At 34.9% G+C, this 17,226-nt stretch overlaps 1 protein-coding gene across 15 annotated transcripts in view; it reads right to left on the bottom strand.

Annotated features, from left to right (window-relative positions):
* ADAM22 (ADAM metallopeptidase domain 22) overlaps nucleotides 1-17,226 on the bottom strand; it is a 245,400-nt gene that overhangs the window by 54,436 nt on the left and 173,738 nt on the right. For all 15 annotated transcript variants that reach the window (XM_060020586.1, XM_060020590.1, XM_060020591.1 and 12 more), the window contains exons 10-17: nucleotides 15,235-15,306; nucleotides 14,203-14,369; nucleotides 12,653-12,737; nucleotides 11,545-11,635; nucleotides 9,996-10,047; nucleotides 4,077-4,176; nucleotides 1,964-2,035; nucleotides 1,650-1,742 (exon numbers count right to left, since the gene is read on the bottom strand). In XM_060020586.1, coding sequence (XP_059876569.1) covers nucleotides 1,650-1,742; nucleotides 1,964-2,035; nucleotides 4,077-4,176; nucleotides 9,996-10,047; nucleotides 11,545-11,635; nucleotides 12,653-12,737; nucleotides 14,203-14,369; nucleotides 15,235-15,306 — 732 coding nt within the window. The remainder of the gene's footprint in view (nucleotides 1-1,649; nucleotides 1,743-1,963; nucleotides 2,036-4,076; nucleotides 4,177-9,995; nucleotides 10,048-11,544; nucleotides 11,636-12,652; nucleotides 12,738-14,202; nucleotides 14,370-15,234; nucleotides 15,307-17,226) is intronic.

Genomic DNA, 17,226 nt, shown 5'->3' on the forward strand with positions numbered 1-17,226 from the left:
ATATCACAAAGAGTCTAACTGTAGAAATCCAAGAAAAAACGGCATAATTAAATGCATTTTATGGATGGGCAGACTTAAAACACTGAGAATTAAAATAAATGATTGGGGATCCCTGGAAAGCAGTTGGTGGAACTGAGAGAATAAACAGTTGAGGTAGCCAAAATGAAAGAATGTCTGTTTAACATTTGGTTTAATCTTCCTTTTTTAGAGAGCGCTTTCAGAGATCTCTGCCTGCGCTTTGCTTCTATTAAAACGCTGCCAGAGACACAGTGGTAACGTGGAAACAACAGAAATTGCTGCCAGCAAATGTGGGATGTAACTGCACATTTATTCCTTACTGCTGAGGGAGCCTATGCAGGTTATTTCACTTCCTGGAGACTGGCACTGCTTATTGGAAAAATCTGGATAATAATGCCCATCCCAAAGTGTAGCCATGAGCATTATCTAAGACAGCAGTCTCAACAAGAGGACATTTGGCAATGTCTGAAGACATTGCGGTGTCATGATTTGGAAGGATGCTGCTGGCAACTAGTAGGTAGAAGTCAGGGATGTTGCTAAATATCCTACAAGACGTAAGACACACCCTCACAATGAAGAACTATCTGGCCCAAAATGTCAACAGTGCCAGGGTTATGAAACCTGGATATAGGATGACATAATTTGAAAGTGCTTAGTACAGTTACTGGCACACAATAGGGTATTTAATATGATAGGTTCGTATTTCACCCTCTCGTAACTCATTAAAGTTAGTCAATCAGCAAATAATCAGTAAGAGAGTGCTGTGCATATTTATTCATTCATTCAACAATTATTTACTGAAGACCTGTACCAATTACAGTGTAAGTGCCTGGCTCTGCCTCCATAAAATGTACAGACCTGAGGGAGAGGGAGATATTGAACCTCAGAAATAATGTAGAATATTGTACCAGATTTTATATGAGAAGAGAAAAAAGATAGATTTCTTTGAGCAAGGTAAGCCCCAAGTAACTGTAGTCTTGATGGAGAGGCTTAAATATTTGGGGGCAGGTATAGGATACTGTTGGGAGGATGAAAACAGACAAGGTGGATAACGATGCATTAAACTCTCATGCACAACACATGAAAGGTGTTTTAATGTCTAAAGGGATTTCTTTTGTTCCCTCAACAGCTAATGCAAGAGAAATATCAAGCTGAGCACCAAGAAGGGAAGGATCTATTGAATATCCACTTGGCTTTACAATAAAGGAAACACATCATTCAAAAAATAGTTTCATTTAAATTATATTACATTTGATTTTTATTATTGTTATTACATATATATGATAGCACATTAAATGGTTTCATTTAATGTGCATGCTCCTCAGAGACAGTAGAGAGAGGACAAACTCTGGGGATTACAAACATTCAGGCCCTAGCTCCTGACTTGGTATAAGACCCAGGGAAAACTACTTCATCACTACAAGCTTCTGTGTTCTCATCTGTTAGATGGGAATAAAAATAGTAACTACTCCTGACAAAGTTTGTGAGGCTCCTGTAAAGCACCTGGCACTTAGTCACTCAACAAATGTTAGGTCTTACTATTGTTATTTGGTTATATTTACCTAGCCTTAACAATTTAATCAAATATGTCCTCTTTTCTTTCAGCTGGTTATTACTCAACATTTATTTACCTTGCACTTTTTACAACAAAGACCATCACTGCACTGGGAGTCTTGAGTCAAGGTGCATTTCTTACAACACTCTGCTCCTTCAAGGACACATTCCTAAGGAATATAAACATTTGCAAAACGTCAGAGAATGGTGTCATTTTCCTGAAAGTACCAGGATATTTTCTAAAACCAATGTACAGCCTCAAAGTAAGCATCTTTCTTCCACAAATCTTATGAAATTTCTAGGCATAACACTTGCTCTTCATGTTTCAGTGTGTGAACCTGGAATAACCCCGAACAACCTAAAGAAATCATCCCAACACCCAGAGACTTACTGCCGGGGTCCCACAGTCACACTCCTCTCCAGTTTCGATGAAGCCATTGCCACACTCAGGAGGATCAAGAAGCTGTGGAATGAAAACCAAAAAGGGCACTAAAATGCAGAAAAATCAACATCAAAGACCTTACGAGAGACCACAAGTGCCACACCTACACTTCTGGCCTATCTGTCAGTCATTCCAAAATATATTTTTATTTTCCTAAACTGCAAAGTATGACTTCAGAATTTTAGAACTGGAAACTTTAGAACATAGTGTCTAATATTGTTTCCATTTCATATTTAATCATATTTTCATATATAACATACCTATCAAGCAGGGTCTGATAAGTGTCATCAAAATAAAAGATGATCTTGGCATTGACTAAAACCAAGCCAGATGGACTCCTGAAATTTCATTTCAAACAGGACGCAAGGGATTTGGAGTCAGACATCTGGATTCAAATTGTGGCTCAGCTACTTATCTTGCGCAAATGGCTTGCCATCTCAGAGCCCAAGTGTTTTCGTATTTAAGACAGGAATAATAATAATATTGGCTTCCCATCTACTTAATGAATTGTTATGAGGATCAAGTTCAATTACCTGCGAAAAGCCCTTTATTAACTGTTATTTCCTTGTGAAACAAAGTTTTTTCATGGACAATAAGGAAAACATCACAAAAATTAATAAATCTACTGATTTATTTAATATAAAATACAACTCTTCCTATTAAGATAGCTCTGCAGAGAACAGCAATAATAATTTGCCCCAGAGATGGAAGCAGTTTTTGGCCTGTACAAGAGTATATTTTGAGACTTTTATATTTTTTAACTTTCTGCTGATTTTATTATCTTTTGAGTATAATTTATCTTATGGTGATAGGTAAAACTAGTAAATAGTAAATAGCTGCTATGTTCCAGATATATAATATTCATTCAAAAGTTAATACAAGTTTACATATTATAGAATGGAAGTGAGTACACACCCACATGCATGCACGCACACACACACACTTTCTTAACCAACTAGAAGGAAAAAACAAGCAAACAAACAAACAAAAAAATCAAGAAAGCAACAACAAAAGTCCCCACCTAATTTCAAATACTCTCTCCTCTCCTACAAAAGAATCAACTCATCTCTAGATTTCATTTTTAGTTGAAAGGATCATAATGAATGAGGCAGCTTTGAAAGCCAAAACTAAAACTCTCCAGCTGAAAAAACACAGTTATTCTCTTACTCTGGGCTCAGAATAATCAATTAGTTTGGTTAAAAGACTTGAATTGTTTTTCATTTATAGAAGCAGGAATTTAGTTCCAATATCCCTTCTGAAGCTTTTGGAAAGAGTATTAAAATTGTCAATTTGCTTTTCAGTGCAGTATGAAATTTCCTAAATTTCACTGGAGTAAACAGAGAATGAAACCAGGTAAATGATTACAAAGGCAATGCCACGTATCACTGTGATGTAGGGAAGCACTTCATAGTTCACATAATTACTGAGGATAAAACACTCTTCTTTAACATGGGAAGTCTTCCAAATGTATGATGAAGACCTGTTTTCTAGTCAGTAACCAGAGGATGCTCAGCAAGCTATGAAAGCCTCTGACAGTCTCAGTACAGACCTTCTCCTTTTTAGCAGACTTAGTTTTTATATTGAGAAGTGTTGTAATTTTGATAGTTTTTATATTGAGAAGTATTGTAATTTTGATCATACTGCTCATTCTGAAAGGCAGTGGTGGGGAGTAAAGAGGGGAGACAGGCGTCCTTTTCTACCAGTATGAATTGTGATTCGGTATCCAAAGGCAGGGGAGGGGGAATGTATCAAGAACATGAAAAAGAAAGGCAAAGTGAAACCATTTTTGTAAGCTAACCCTGAATCCTCATTTGGCCATATAAAAAGAAAATGGACATTTTTCAGAAAGCAAAACTAATTTCTATCTGCTTTTTATTCCCATCAGAATAACCCCAAATGCCCAAGATTAATTCAACTTAGAAATGTAGATATTTAGTGTATCTAGAATGTGTATATATAAGCTAGTTGAAAAGCTTTCTTCTATAAGACACAATGAATGAAAATCTGTGTTTACAATACTTTAGAAAGATTAATAACTAATAACTCTGATCACACTTATTACCTTAGAAGGTTTGTTGAAAAGGCAGGCACCACCTCCACTATTCAGGAAGTCATGATACTCTTCAATATTACACTGGGTGAACTTTTTAGGAAGATAATAGCTATAAAAGAGAAGAAAAGCAATAGCTGGGTACAATTTTAGTCTCCCTTGTTTGTAGATTAGTCTTAAAACTGAACACTGTTAACATTGTACATTATTCCTAAAAAACAAAAAAAGAATAAATAAATAATAAATTCCACTTATGTATAATATTTGCATTCAATCCGTAAGAGTTTATTCAATAAGCAGTTTTCTAAATTCTTCATTAGGTGGCTAATAGTAACTACGGTTTGCTCATTATCTGCATATCCATTCAAAGGAAACACACCTATAGTACCTGTAATTTCCATCAAAGAGAGTTAGAAATAATTTATTTCACAATGAGTCTTTCCTAAATATTAAACCTGGGCTGGAACCCAAACTGCAGGGCATTCTGCAAAATAACTGACCTATAATCTCCGAATGTGTCAAAGCCATGACAGTCAAAGAAAGACTGAGGAATTATTCCAGATTGAAGAGAACAAAAACTGACTGTGATGCCTGATTCTGAAGCGTTTGCTAAAATGACATGGAAGAAACACAGGGCTGATCTTGAATGAGGAATAAGAATTAGATGATTTTCTTGGTGGTATTGTGGTCCTATAGGAAGATGCCTTTGTTTGCAGAAAGGCACATAAAGTTAGGTATTTGGAGGTGATAGGCACCATGTAAAAACTTGCAATTCAGAGACAAAAAGGTTCTTTGTAACTATTCTTCTAACTCTTCAAGTTTCAGACTGCTTCAAAATACAAAAAAAAAAAAAAATTATACCCCCCCAAAATAATCAAGGGTCAATAGAAAAAAGAAACCTCGCGGTAGAGCAATTTGGAACTATGCATTAAGAATCTTCAGAATGTGAAATATCCTTAAATCTAGTAATTTTACTCTCAGAAATTTTTCTTGAGGAGTTGATTTGCTATGTGTGCAGAGATGTCTGAATAAAGATATTTATGGTGGCACAATTTATAGTAGCAAATAACATGAAAATAATCTAAATGTTCAACAGTAGAAAACTGTTAACTAAACTGTGATATATTAATAAAATAGAATACCATGTACTTATTAGTATTCATGGTAGTGTTAAAGAATGAAGGCTCAGAAAAATGCTGACTATATATAATGTTAAGTAAAAAATGAATAAACTGTTATATCCAACATAATCCAAATTTTATAAAACAGTAAACATGTAAAGAGAAAAAACTACTGGATTTATTTTATTTTATTTTTTAGCCACGCCACGCAGCATGCAGGATCTTAGTTCCTGACCAGGGATCGAACCCATGCCCTGTACAGTGGAAGCACAGAGTCCTAGCCACTGGACCGCTAGCAAAGTCCCAAAACTGCTAGATTTAAGCAGCAGTATTTTAACATTAACCACAGTTGTCACCCAATGGTGAGAAAAGAGGTGATACAAATTTTATTTTCTGTATTTTTCAAAAATTATTTTACATTGAGCTTTGTATAAAAGTGAAAACACAATTAAGATAAGAATGGAAAGTCTCTCCCACTAGCCTGTCCATTTATATGCCTACTTCTTCCTAGCATAACAATTAATGCTTAAGTGAACTGACTAATGGAATTTACGATTATTTACCCTAAACTCATTTACCAAGTATTTCATGCCAAACTCTCCAAATAAAGTTGTCTTGGGTTTAAACTGTCTGAACTACTTTACTTCCTTTGCTTCATTTTCCTAATAAGTCATAAACTTTATTATTTTAAAATTTTCTTATATATATTACTTCCTTTTTGCTTTTCAGTGCCTACACTTCTGCCAATGTTTTTATCGCCTTATCTATAATCCATTGTATATATCCCTGTCAGGATTATGGAATTTAAACAGGAATTTCTTCAAGTTCCCTCTTTATTCTACTGGTCAAAATCGGAGGTGGTTCTCTACTGCTATAGAAGAAAGTCACTGATTTTCAGTGTTGGACCCTTAGAAGTCAAAGTCTAGTTCAGCCCCTGCCCTGCAAAGGCACCATCAGGGGGTTCAGGTTAGCCCAGCCTCCTGCCCACTACACAGCCGGGAGCTCAGTCTGCTCTCCAGTAGTGACAAGAAACTCTTCCCAGATAGGGAAGCTCTTTTTACACATGAAGAGTTGAAATCTGTACATTGCACTTACCTTCCCTATGCCACATCTGACTTCCTATAACTGCCGCACACAGTCCTGTATTGTTAACTATATCAATGAGACTAATTCTTTACCATACCATGGCCCTTCCAATACCTGAAAGCAGATACCATTTCTCTCCCTAAGCTTGGCCCCAAAGCTTCTTTTTTGCAGGGTAACAAATCTATTCAATGCATTTTTACATTTTTAATTCTTATACCTTTAAATAGGACCGACAGTCTTCATTTCAACAATGCTTTCCAACATTTAACAATACAGAGGAACTTCGGAAAGTAGAAATGGGAGGGAATTTACCCATGGGAAATATATGTCCATAATTAGTGCTGATAGGTGATGTTTGGCACAAATCAAATCATATCTGGCATCATACCAGACAATGTTTTATGTAAAGAGCTTTTCTCTTGTATGCAGCTATTTGATGTAAGGAGTTCCAATGCAAAGAGCTACGCATATTCAAGTGTAGCCATTGATTTTGCTGCATATTATGCTTAGTGCTAAGCAGATTGTCTGTATAATTCTTTTAGTTAATCAGAATAATCAGACAAGATTAAAAAACAAGAACCTCTAGCATGGAATTTAGTAATTGTTAGAAAATTACAACTACAAAGACTTTTATCATTTCTTCTTAATACTAAGCAAAAAGTCCAAAGATTTTTTTTTTTTTTTTTTTTTTTTTTTTTGCTGTACGCGGGCCTCTCACTGCTGTGGCCTCTCCCCTTGCGGAGCACAGGCTCCGGACGCGCAGGCTCAGCGGCCATGGCTCACGGGCCCAGCTGCTCCACGGCATCTGGGATCTTCCCGGACCGGGGCACGAAACCGTGTCCCCTGCATCGGCAGGCGGACTCTCAACCACTGCGCCACCAGGGAAGCCCAGTCCAAAGATATTTTGAAAAATATTTTAAACACAAAAAGTCCAAAGATATTTTGAAAAATATTTGCATGTATATTCCCTCCATCATCTATTCTTCTTGTCATGCATATGCTGGGAGTTCACATTTCAAATGCAATCAATACATATTTATTGAAAAACAAGTCTGTACAAGAGAGTATGGTGTGAGGTCTGACAAAAATAAAAATTAGTGCAATATATAATCCTAAAAAATTTACAAATTTTAATTGGTGAGAGGAAACAAAGACATACAGAATCAAATTATAATGCAGGAGTTAAAAATTATAATAAATCTCAAGTGGTTAAAAATGTGGTTAGATAGAAAAAAAACTGAGAATTCCAGATGAAGAGAATATATTAAAGAAATCAAAAGAAGCTGGAAATTCATGTACAATTATGATGAGCATATTTTTCAGAGGCTGAACATCCATGTAGGATTACGGTTAACAAATCAGAAAAGGTGGAAACCCATATACAATTATGGTAAACAAACTGCATAAATAGTAGTAGAAAATGAGATTGCAAATGAGTATGAAGAAAGATTATGGACCTCTAAATACTGAAGGAAGGAATGTGAACCTTATTCTTTACACAACGGATACACAAAAGTTCTGAGCAGGAAAATGACATGATTCGTCTGTTTGACATAAAAATTCATGTGCATTAAAAGAAGAATGGAGAAATTGTGCTGTACACATTCAATGAACTAGAGCTGTATATATATATATATATATATATATATATATATATATATATATATATGTACATCAGCATGGATGAACCCCACAAACATAAAGCTGATCAAGAAAGTAAGTCACAGAAAAATAAATATAGTATGACGCCTTTCATATAAACTGAAAACATGCAAAGCCATGCTATGTATTACTCCAACACACACACACATATACAGTAAAAGTATAAAAAAGGACCTGTGAATGATATAGACCAAATTTGACCTGTGAATGATGTAAACCAAATTTGACCTGTGAATGATATAAACCAAATTCAAGATGGTGGTTACCTTAGCCGGGGTTGGGAACCGATAAGACAGAACACAGGGGGATTTAACGGTGCAGACAGTGTCTTGTTTTGTTTTTATCTAGGTGATCGTATACAAGTGTATACTCTTTTATTCTTTATACCTTTCAATTATGATGGAAGTGGAGTTCAGGAGGGGAGAGAGGGAGCCTGAAAGCTGTGTAAGTAGCTGGAATGTTATCAAAATAATAACAGCACAAGATAATAAAAGTTTAAAGTAAGGTGGTAATGATAAGCTTGGCATGAAAGGGATGGCTGTAAAATTTATTTAGAAAGAATAAAAGATTGATGCCTGATAGTGTGTCAAGGGTATGCCAGTATAAAAATGAAAACTTTTCTTAGGAAATGGACTGAGCACACCACTTCCCACTCTTAATTCACACAGGTAGCTTGAAATCAGCCACTGTGGGAGCACTTACACCATAGGCTTCTACATAAGGTAGAAGGCTGCTGGAAATCTGAGAAAACTACTCATCAGGGCTCTCTTCTTGTTTTTGCTTTTGAGACACACTTCTGTTTATAACTCATTTAATTAGAATAGAAGAAGATAAAAGGAAAGGGAATTAGAAAGTAAGCCTTCAAGAACAAAGTTGTTGCTCATTTCTTACATTTCCAGACTAAATTCAAGGCTAAAAAGTCTTTGATCAAACTACAACAAGGTACCACCTCACACTGGTCAAAATGGCCATCTTTAAAAAATTTACGAATAACAAATGCTGGAGAGGGTGTGGAGAAAAGGGAACCCTCCTACACTGTTGATGGGTGCAGCCACTCTGGAAAACATTATGGAGGTTCCTCAATAAACTAAAAATAGAATTACCGTATGATCCAGCAATTCCACTCCTAGGCATATATCCAGACAAAACTATAATTCAAAAAGATACATGCACCCCAATGTTCACAGCAGCACTATTTACAATAGCCAAGACATGGAAACAACCTAAATGTCCATCAACAGATGAATGGATAAAGAAGATGTGGTAATATATACAATGGAATACTACTCAGCCATTAAAAAGAACGAAATAATGCCATTTGCCGCAACATGGATGCAACTAGAGATTATCATTCTGAGTGAAGTAAGTCAGAAAGATACAGAGAAATACCATATAATACCACTTATATGTGGAATCTAAAATATGACACAAATGAACTTATCTACAAAACAGAAACAGACTCACAGACATAGAGAACAGACTTGGGGTTGCCGGGGGGAGGGATGGATTGGGAGTTTGGGATTAGCAGATGCAAACTATTATATATAGAATGGATAAAGAACAAGGTCCTACTGTATAGCAAAGAGAACTAGATTCAATATCCTGTAATAAACCACAATGGAAAAAATATGAAAAAGAATGTATATATGTACGTATACCTGAATCACTTTGCTGTACAGTAGAACTTAATGCAACACTGTAAATCAACTATACTTCAATAAATTTTTTAAAAAAGAGAGAAATGCTTTAAAACAATTATTATATTTACCTGAAGTTGGTGGAATCATATATCCTGCATGCCCCTGACTCACCACATTTCAAATTCCCCCAGCCGAAAAAAAAACTTTGACCTACTAGCTTAAAGAACAGCAATTGTTTTCATAAATAAGAGACTATTTCGTGAAAATATATTCCCTACAGAGCCATTGAGAATATCTACTTCCAATTTTAAATGCCTGTGGTAAGGTTCCAGGCACTAAGTTATTGAGTGTCATCCTCCTAAGAAGACAACAGCACAGCAGAGAAAGGAACAGTGAGTTATTTTTAAATAGAAGTGGCTCACCCAGTGTCTCCCATTATGCATCCAGACCACGTGTCCTCACATTTACACTCACCTAAGAGAAAATGAATACACATGCCTTGTTACAAAGTGAAAACAGATGCATTAGAGTAGTTACTATTTTAAAAAGTATATGTTCTGTTTTATGTAAAGCATAGCAACAAAAATCTATTGTACTTTGACCCTATCGAGCTTATATCATTTTTACTAAAATAAAATCTTTTCATATTTTAACAAGTGGCCATATTTGTAAAGCACTCACTTAAAATGGCTTAACAATCAAATACCAATGAAATAGTGATGTACCACTACAGGATTCTGGTTTCATAAGCCTTTATTGGAATTCTAACAATTTCTCATCCATTTTTAAAACCTCTGCACCCAAGGCTTCTGGTAGAAGGCAGTAGAGTATATTGGTTAAGCAAAAGGTCCTCAGAATCAGAAATACCTAGGTTCAAAATCTGGGTATGCCACTTAATACATGTGTAATCTTGGAGACATTACACTTTTAAGATCTAGTCACTTTATCTGTAAAATGGGAGCTGATAATGAATATCTTGCAGGATTATCTTGAGGATTAGATGAGCATCTAGATGTATAATTCTGGCATTCAATTATCTGTTATATAATGGGTACTTCATAAATGGTAATAGTTGTAGTTAATATAAACGATCATATTTATTACTAAAATAATACAATAAATATGATTATAATCAACTTACTCCAAATATATAGTGTTTATCCATTCCTGGTAAAGTAACTTTACCTACTTGGGAAAATATATTCATCATAGATGCTAAACCTAGCATATTTTACTAGGCCCATATTGTATTAAGCCCTTTATCAGGTCTGATCCTGGCAGGCAAATTCTACCTCTGTGGCAATATTAAAAGATGTTTTAAATAAACTGTAATAAAGTAGTATGCCTTATGAATAACTTATATTAGCATAGGCTTAGTGGAAATGCTTGGGTTTTGGAGTCACACAGACCCACCTCTATAACCCACCTTGTGAACTTAATGCAATTTACTTCTAAGTTTATTCATTCAACGACACTGGTTTGAACACCTCCTACGTGCCAGGCTCTGTTCTTAGCACTGGGATACATAACTAATCAAAATAAAGGGCCCTTTCTTCAGGAAGCTCACATTCTAGCACAGGAGATAGTCAATAAATAATAAACCTGAAAAGCAAATGACTTATATGGTACAAAAATACAGAAAAAAAAAACAACAGTATGCCTTAAACCTTTATGCCCAGACCATTTAAAATTACCAAACTGAAATTATGTCCTTTTTTAGATTAAATTCAACTGTGAATTTAACATCACCTGGCTTTAAATGTTTATTATACATGGAGAAAATTCATCTGTAATGTAAATATTAACATTTGTATTACTTTTGGAAAAAAAAAATTTTGTGTCCTGGGTATCTTTATATTATCACTTAAACTCTTTTGATCTATCAACTGAATTAAAGAATTTCATTCTCTAAAATATTTTTCAGATAGTCTACTTTAAATACAACTAAACCACACATGTACTTAAACTTACCGCTTGCTAACTTTCTTTTGTCTGAGATAATACCAATATTATGGGCTAACGACTGGGCAAGTGTAACTGCCATTAAATCCGTTTTCCCAAACTGAAAGACAAAAATAAAATACTTGTAAATGCAAATTATTTTTTATTTAAGATGGGCCAGAGAAAATGTCACAATATAATTGAAAATAAGTAATTTCTGAGCATTTTATTTAGCAGAGGTTAAACACATAATAGCTAGTGCTGAACTACTAAGCATTTGGGAAGAAGTAGTAAGAAATAAATCCATGTTTGACTAAGTCTTACAGAGAAGACTAGAAGCCAGGGAATCATCGACTTTCAGATTTGGAAACTTACATCTAATTTTGAGCCCAAATTTCACTGGTGACATTCCTGAAAAACTGAATACTTGTACCACAGTTAAGCCAGTCTTTCAGATAAGAGAAAATAAAATAAATGTATAATTTATTTGGAACTTGTTCATCCTTGTGTGTCCACTAGCACTCCTAAAATCCCCAAACTGAATAGAACTTGGCTTCAGAAAACCAATGGTATGAGTCATAGGAAATGGTGACGATCTTTGGCCACAAGAAACTTGAAAAGACCTAGGGATATTTTTTTCGATATGCAGCCTCCCAAAGATTCAGGTATTTTTCTTTTAGATCACTTCCATCAGGTTTAGTGCCCTAGGGGTAGAAGTTAACGCTTTGGAAAACCTAGTCTATTTTTTCCTCCAAAAATTTGCCAAATATTGAGGAAGACAATTTTCAATTGAGTTCTTAAGTAGTAACCCAGTGCTTCAGGGAATTACTCAATTCTCTGGAAAAAGAGTCAATGTGATAAATAGGGCCTTATTTTCAATAAAGGTAAAGGTAAAGATTTTCTCTATCTAATCTGTATATAGCTAAACCTGGAAATTATTCTAAGTAGAACATGAACAGAATTATCCGATATTATCTTTCCTTATTTCCCTATTCCGGCCTCTGGCACTAACCATGTTGGTTGTTAATAAAATAACAATATCTGGAGTATGTTGAATACTGAGAAACTGTCCCTTAAATATTAGGAAAACATCATCAGCCATCATATCACTTTGTATCTTACAGATGTTCACACCTACTTCATTCACGCCTCCTCCTTTCAGCAACGAGCAAATCCCACCAATATAAGCTGCCCCGCTCCGGCTACTCTCAAATTGACTTCCCCTTTCAGAAAAGGAAATGAAAAAGGCTTACTGCTGACAGTCCACATATCATAGCACCTCTCATTATTAAGTTACCACATTTATTTTCTCAATGCACATACATTTCTCTACTATATACTCCTGAGGTAAGGGAGGAATATGAAAATTGTTGGCACGCATAACCAAAGGAAAAGGTTTCTGAGGAATGTTTCCCCACATGATCAATAAATATCTTAAATAGAACTATACCTATGAAAAAAGGATCTCTAACATGAGGTACACTTACATGGTATTTCCATCAAAAATGCATATAACTTGAATCTCATAGTGAGAAAACATCAGACATTCTCACAATGAGGAACATGCTATAAAATAACTGGCCTATACTCTTCAAAAATGTTAACCTCAAAAGAGACAAAGAAAGGTTGAGGAAATATTTCAGATTAAAGGAAAGTAAAGAGACGTGACAATTAAATGTAATGTGTGATCCTGGATTGGATCCTGGATTTGGGCAAGGGTTGGGGGGTAGCTATAAAACATTATTGAAACAATTGGTGAAATCTGAATATAGACAGTGGGTTAGATAAAAACATTGTACCAATGTTAAATTTTCTGGTTTTGACAGTTTACTGTGGTTATATAAGAGAATGTCTTTATTCTTAGGGAATATATATATGTAAGTATTTAGTAGTAAAGGCCCAGTAAGTAAATGTCTCCAACTTACTCTCAAATAGTTCAGGAAAAAAAACAAAAAAAAGACACTGATAGATAGATAGATGCAAGGAAGGAAGAAGGATAGAAAGAAGAAAATCATAAAACAAATGGGATAAAATGTTAACAATTGATGAATCTGGGTAACGGGCATATGGTATTTCCTTGTATTATTCTTGCAACTTTTCTGTAAATTTGGAATTGTGTAAAATAAAAAGTTACCTCAAAAATACTCTTTTACTTCCATTTGTAACTTTCTTCAACAGCTCTGGCTTTAGATGGTAGGTTTTTAAATTGCTGCAATTTATGATTTGCTCTTACATCAAATATGCAGGTTACCCCCCAGAAAAACCATAAGAGTAAGAAAATATAAAAAATAAAATGTACCCTAGGTATACTAAGCTCTCCCCTTATATCAAAAACAAAGATAACATTAACATTTAAAAGACAGCAACTTTAAAGAATATATAATAATCTATTGTTAAGAATACTCTTTATGAGAATTAATAGTACTTTCATTCAGTAAATGCTCTGATTAAATCTCTTGAAAAAAATTATATGAAATGTACATGCAATAATAAAATAACTCAAAATTAAATCTATTGAATATTCATGACAGTTTCAAACAATCTGTACTCTAAAACTTCTTTCAAATATATCTGCCACATCAAATCCTAATTGCATTATGCAGTAGAAAGAATACATCTCATCCACAAGTAATACAGTATTCAACATGGAATAAAAAAAAGTAATAAATCATTACAAAAGTTACGTACGAAAAAAGGTGAACTGCATCACTTTTCTCTTTGATAAAATCCCTCCTGTATTTCATAAATTCACGTAGGGTGATCAACGGATTTTCAGATATGGCAAACTTGTTGTCAGCCGCCCAGGTTTCCATGGCAACCAATACTATCCTTGTCTTAAGTTGGTCTTTATATATCTAGTATATTAACAAAATGAACACACAGCTATACATGTGGTAAAAATCAACTGATTTATGAACAGGACTACAAAGCTCCTTTTGTGGAAACTCCTCGAGTTTTAGCTAAATGTGAGAAATTCCACTGTTTTTAGGGGAGATAATTGTTTTTCTAACTTACATGCATTTCCCTTGAGTAACAGAGAATCCAATTGTTTACCAAGTCATAACCAAAGAATAGAGTACTGGTAGAAACAAAATATTGCTTTTTGACAAATCTTTGCACCCTTGCTCAAGGTTCCCCCAGAGTCCATTTTCTGGCACCCTATAAGACTCACACTAGCAAAAAGTGGAACACTCATGAAGGAGATAATTTCTGTACACCCTAGCTGGCCCTAATTAAACTCATGGGGAAGGTACTGGCATTGCCTTGTCGGGAAGATTTGGAAAGTAGTTTCAGTAGAATTATTTAGTTGCAACTTTCCCACGGCACCAGGCACTCTTTTGAAGAGGCACAGCTGTTTCTCCATTGCTAGAACTACACTGTGAATATCTTTGTTAGGGGCTACGACTCAACCTTTTCTTTTCCAGTGTGAAAAATACAGGCATAAAAATACAGGCATAAATACAGGCATAAAAATACAGGCAAAAATACAGGCATAAAAAACTTCAGGCATAAAGCTGTAACTCTGACCACTTCCTTTTATCATTTTCCCAGCCAGAGATCAAAGTCAATAAAGTTCATGGCAAAGTTACCAGGGACTTAACAGGACACCTCGGCTAAAGTGCAGTTTAGGGCAGTGAAAATATAAGAACATTATCCGATTTATTAGCAATCAGGAGATAAACTTCCTCTGTGGCAATACTGAATCGGGTTCATACTTACTAAATCCGCCAGGTTCACCACAGATTTCGCATAGGTATTGGTAAGTACCACTGAAAGCCGATGTTTTTTAAACTGAAAGCAAAAGAAAACAAGTGAAGGGCTTCAAGATCATCAGCAAACACTCACCTCAGCAGAGGAAATACGGTGTAATTGAAAGGCCTCCAAAGCTTTCTGTAAAAACTGCAAGTTGACACCTAGTTCTTTAGATGCTGCGTAGCCTGAGGCAACGCTCCTAAAAGTTTGAGGCCTCCTAAAAGTTTGAGGCCTTACCTCACTTTGAGGTAAAGTAGAAAACACCCATTCCATCCATTTCAAAAGTTTATTTTTTATCACAAGATTGTTAATTCAAAATGATAAAACATATGAAAGTTGTTGATAAATTGCAAGACATACAAATAAAGGTAGGGTGAAAGCCAGAACAACTGCATGTGAATAATGCTGAAAGTATAAAAAGTTCCACAAGACTTACTCAGTAAAGAGAAGAAAGCCCTAATGGTCACGAGGAGGTGGCTTATAGGCTTGATGTGAATGACATATATCTTTGGTTTGGCCTCAGTGCTGTTTTAAAAATCAGGAAATATCATGATTTCTGGCTTCACTCAAAATTAGTATTCCCCACATGGTAATAACTGGCAAGGGCTGAGAAGCAGACTCTCCTGTTGGGCAGACCATGTGACTTCTCTTTTGCCACAGGCCTCACCCCTCCCTATTGTTTTATACCTGGCTCACTTTATTTGAATTATCTGCTACAGATGCTTACAGACATCTGAATTTATGATATCCTAAAATGTCTAAAATATGTGTTCTTGCAACTTATTTTTATTCTGTAAAAATCTCAGGAAAAAGTAACATTCACGAAATCAAATCGGTAGGAAGATAGAACTTAGTCCTACCCTGAACAAGGAAGAAGCACTCAATAATAATTATCATTATTAATTAATAATCAATGTTATTAGTTTAATCATATTTAAATAAATGACACATTTTCCCCCAAATAAATAATTCAAAGTAAATTAAAATGTATGTGTACCTGAAATTAAGTAAAATTCAGCAACGTGCATCACTGAATATTTTTAGTTTAAAACTCTGCCCATGAATTGAGTATACAACATGCTCATGAACTGAATATACAACATGCCCATGAATTGAGTATTAAAAAAAACCTGACTCAACAAAAAAGGAAGTTTGGCTAGGTTTTTATCCTAAAAATCTTCACTGCTTGGCTATATAAGGTATTTTTTTTTAAGTGTTATTCTATATTGCAGCATATATTGATTAACAATGTTGTGTTAGTTTTGGGTGTACAGTAAAGTGATTCAGTTATACTATACATGTATCTACTCTTTTTTAAATTCTTTTCCCATTTTGGTTATTACAGAATATTGAGCAGAGTTCTCCGTGCTATACAGTAGATACTTGTTGGTTATCTATTTTAAATATAGTAGTGTGTACATGTCAATCCCAAACTCCCAATCTATCCCTCCCCTCCTCCCTTTTCCCCTGGTAACCATAAGTTCATTCTCTAAGTCTGTGAGTCTGTTTCTGTTTTGTAAATAAGTTTATAAGCCTTTCCAAATGGTTTACTACATAGCAAGACAGAAATAGAAAAATTGCTTTCCATTTATTAGGATAAAGCTGTACATTGCAAACTAAAGAATCACATTATTGCTGCTTCACTTTTTCAATATAAAACGGAAGTTTCCCTTTTTTTTTTTAACCTTGCGATTTTTGTAAGAGAAGATATTAGCCCCTACATTAACTAAGTGAATCCAAAGAGTTAACATTGAGTCACAGAAATATTTTTGGAACCTCACAAAATACTGTTAATTGCTTTACCTAAGAGTGTTTCCTACTTACAGGTTGTTGCTGGGTAACAGAGATGTTTCTTTATACATATATCTTCTCCAACTTACAACTTTATGGACTTCTTTCTTCTAAACATATTCCTGCACCCACTAGTTTTACCCTAGGCACAGGCAAGTTCAAACAACA

The sequence above is a fragment of the Delphinus delphis genome, chromosome 9 (genome assembly GCF_949987515.2).
Source record: "Delphinus delphis chromosome 9, mDelDel1.2, whole genome shotgun sequence".
In the NCBI taxonomy this organism is placed as follows: domain Eukaryota; kingdom Metazoa; phylum Chordata; class Mammalia; order Artiodactyla; family Delphinidae; genus Delphinus; species Delphinus delphis.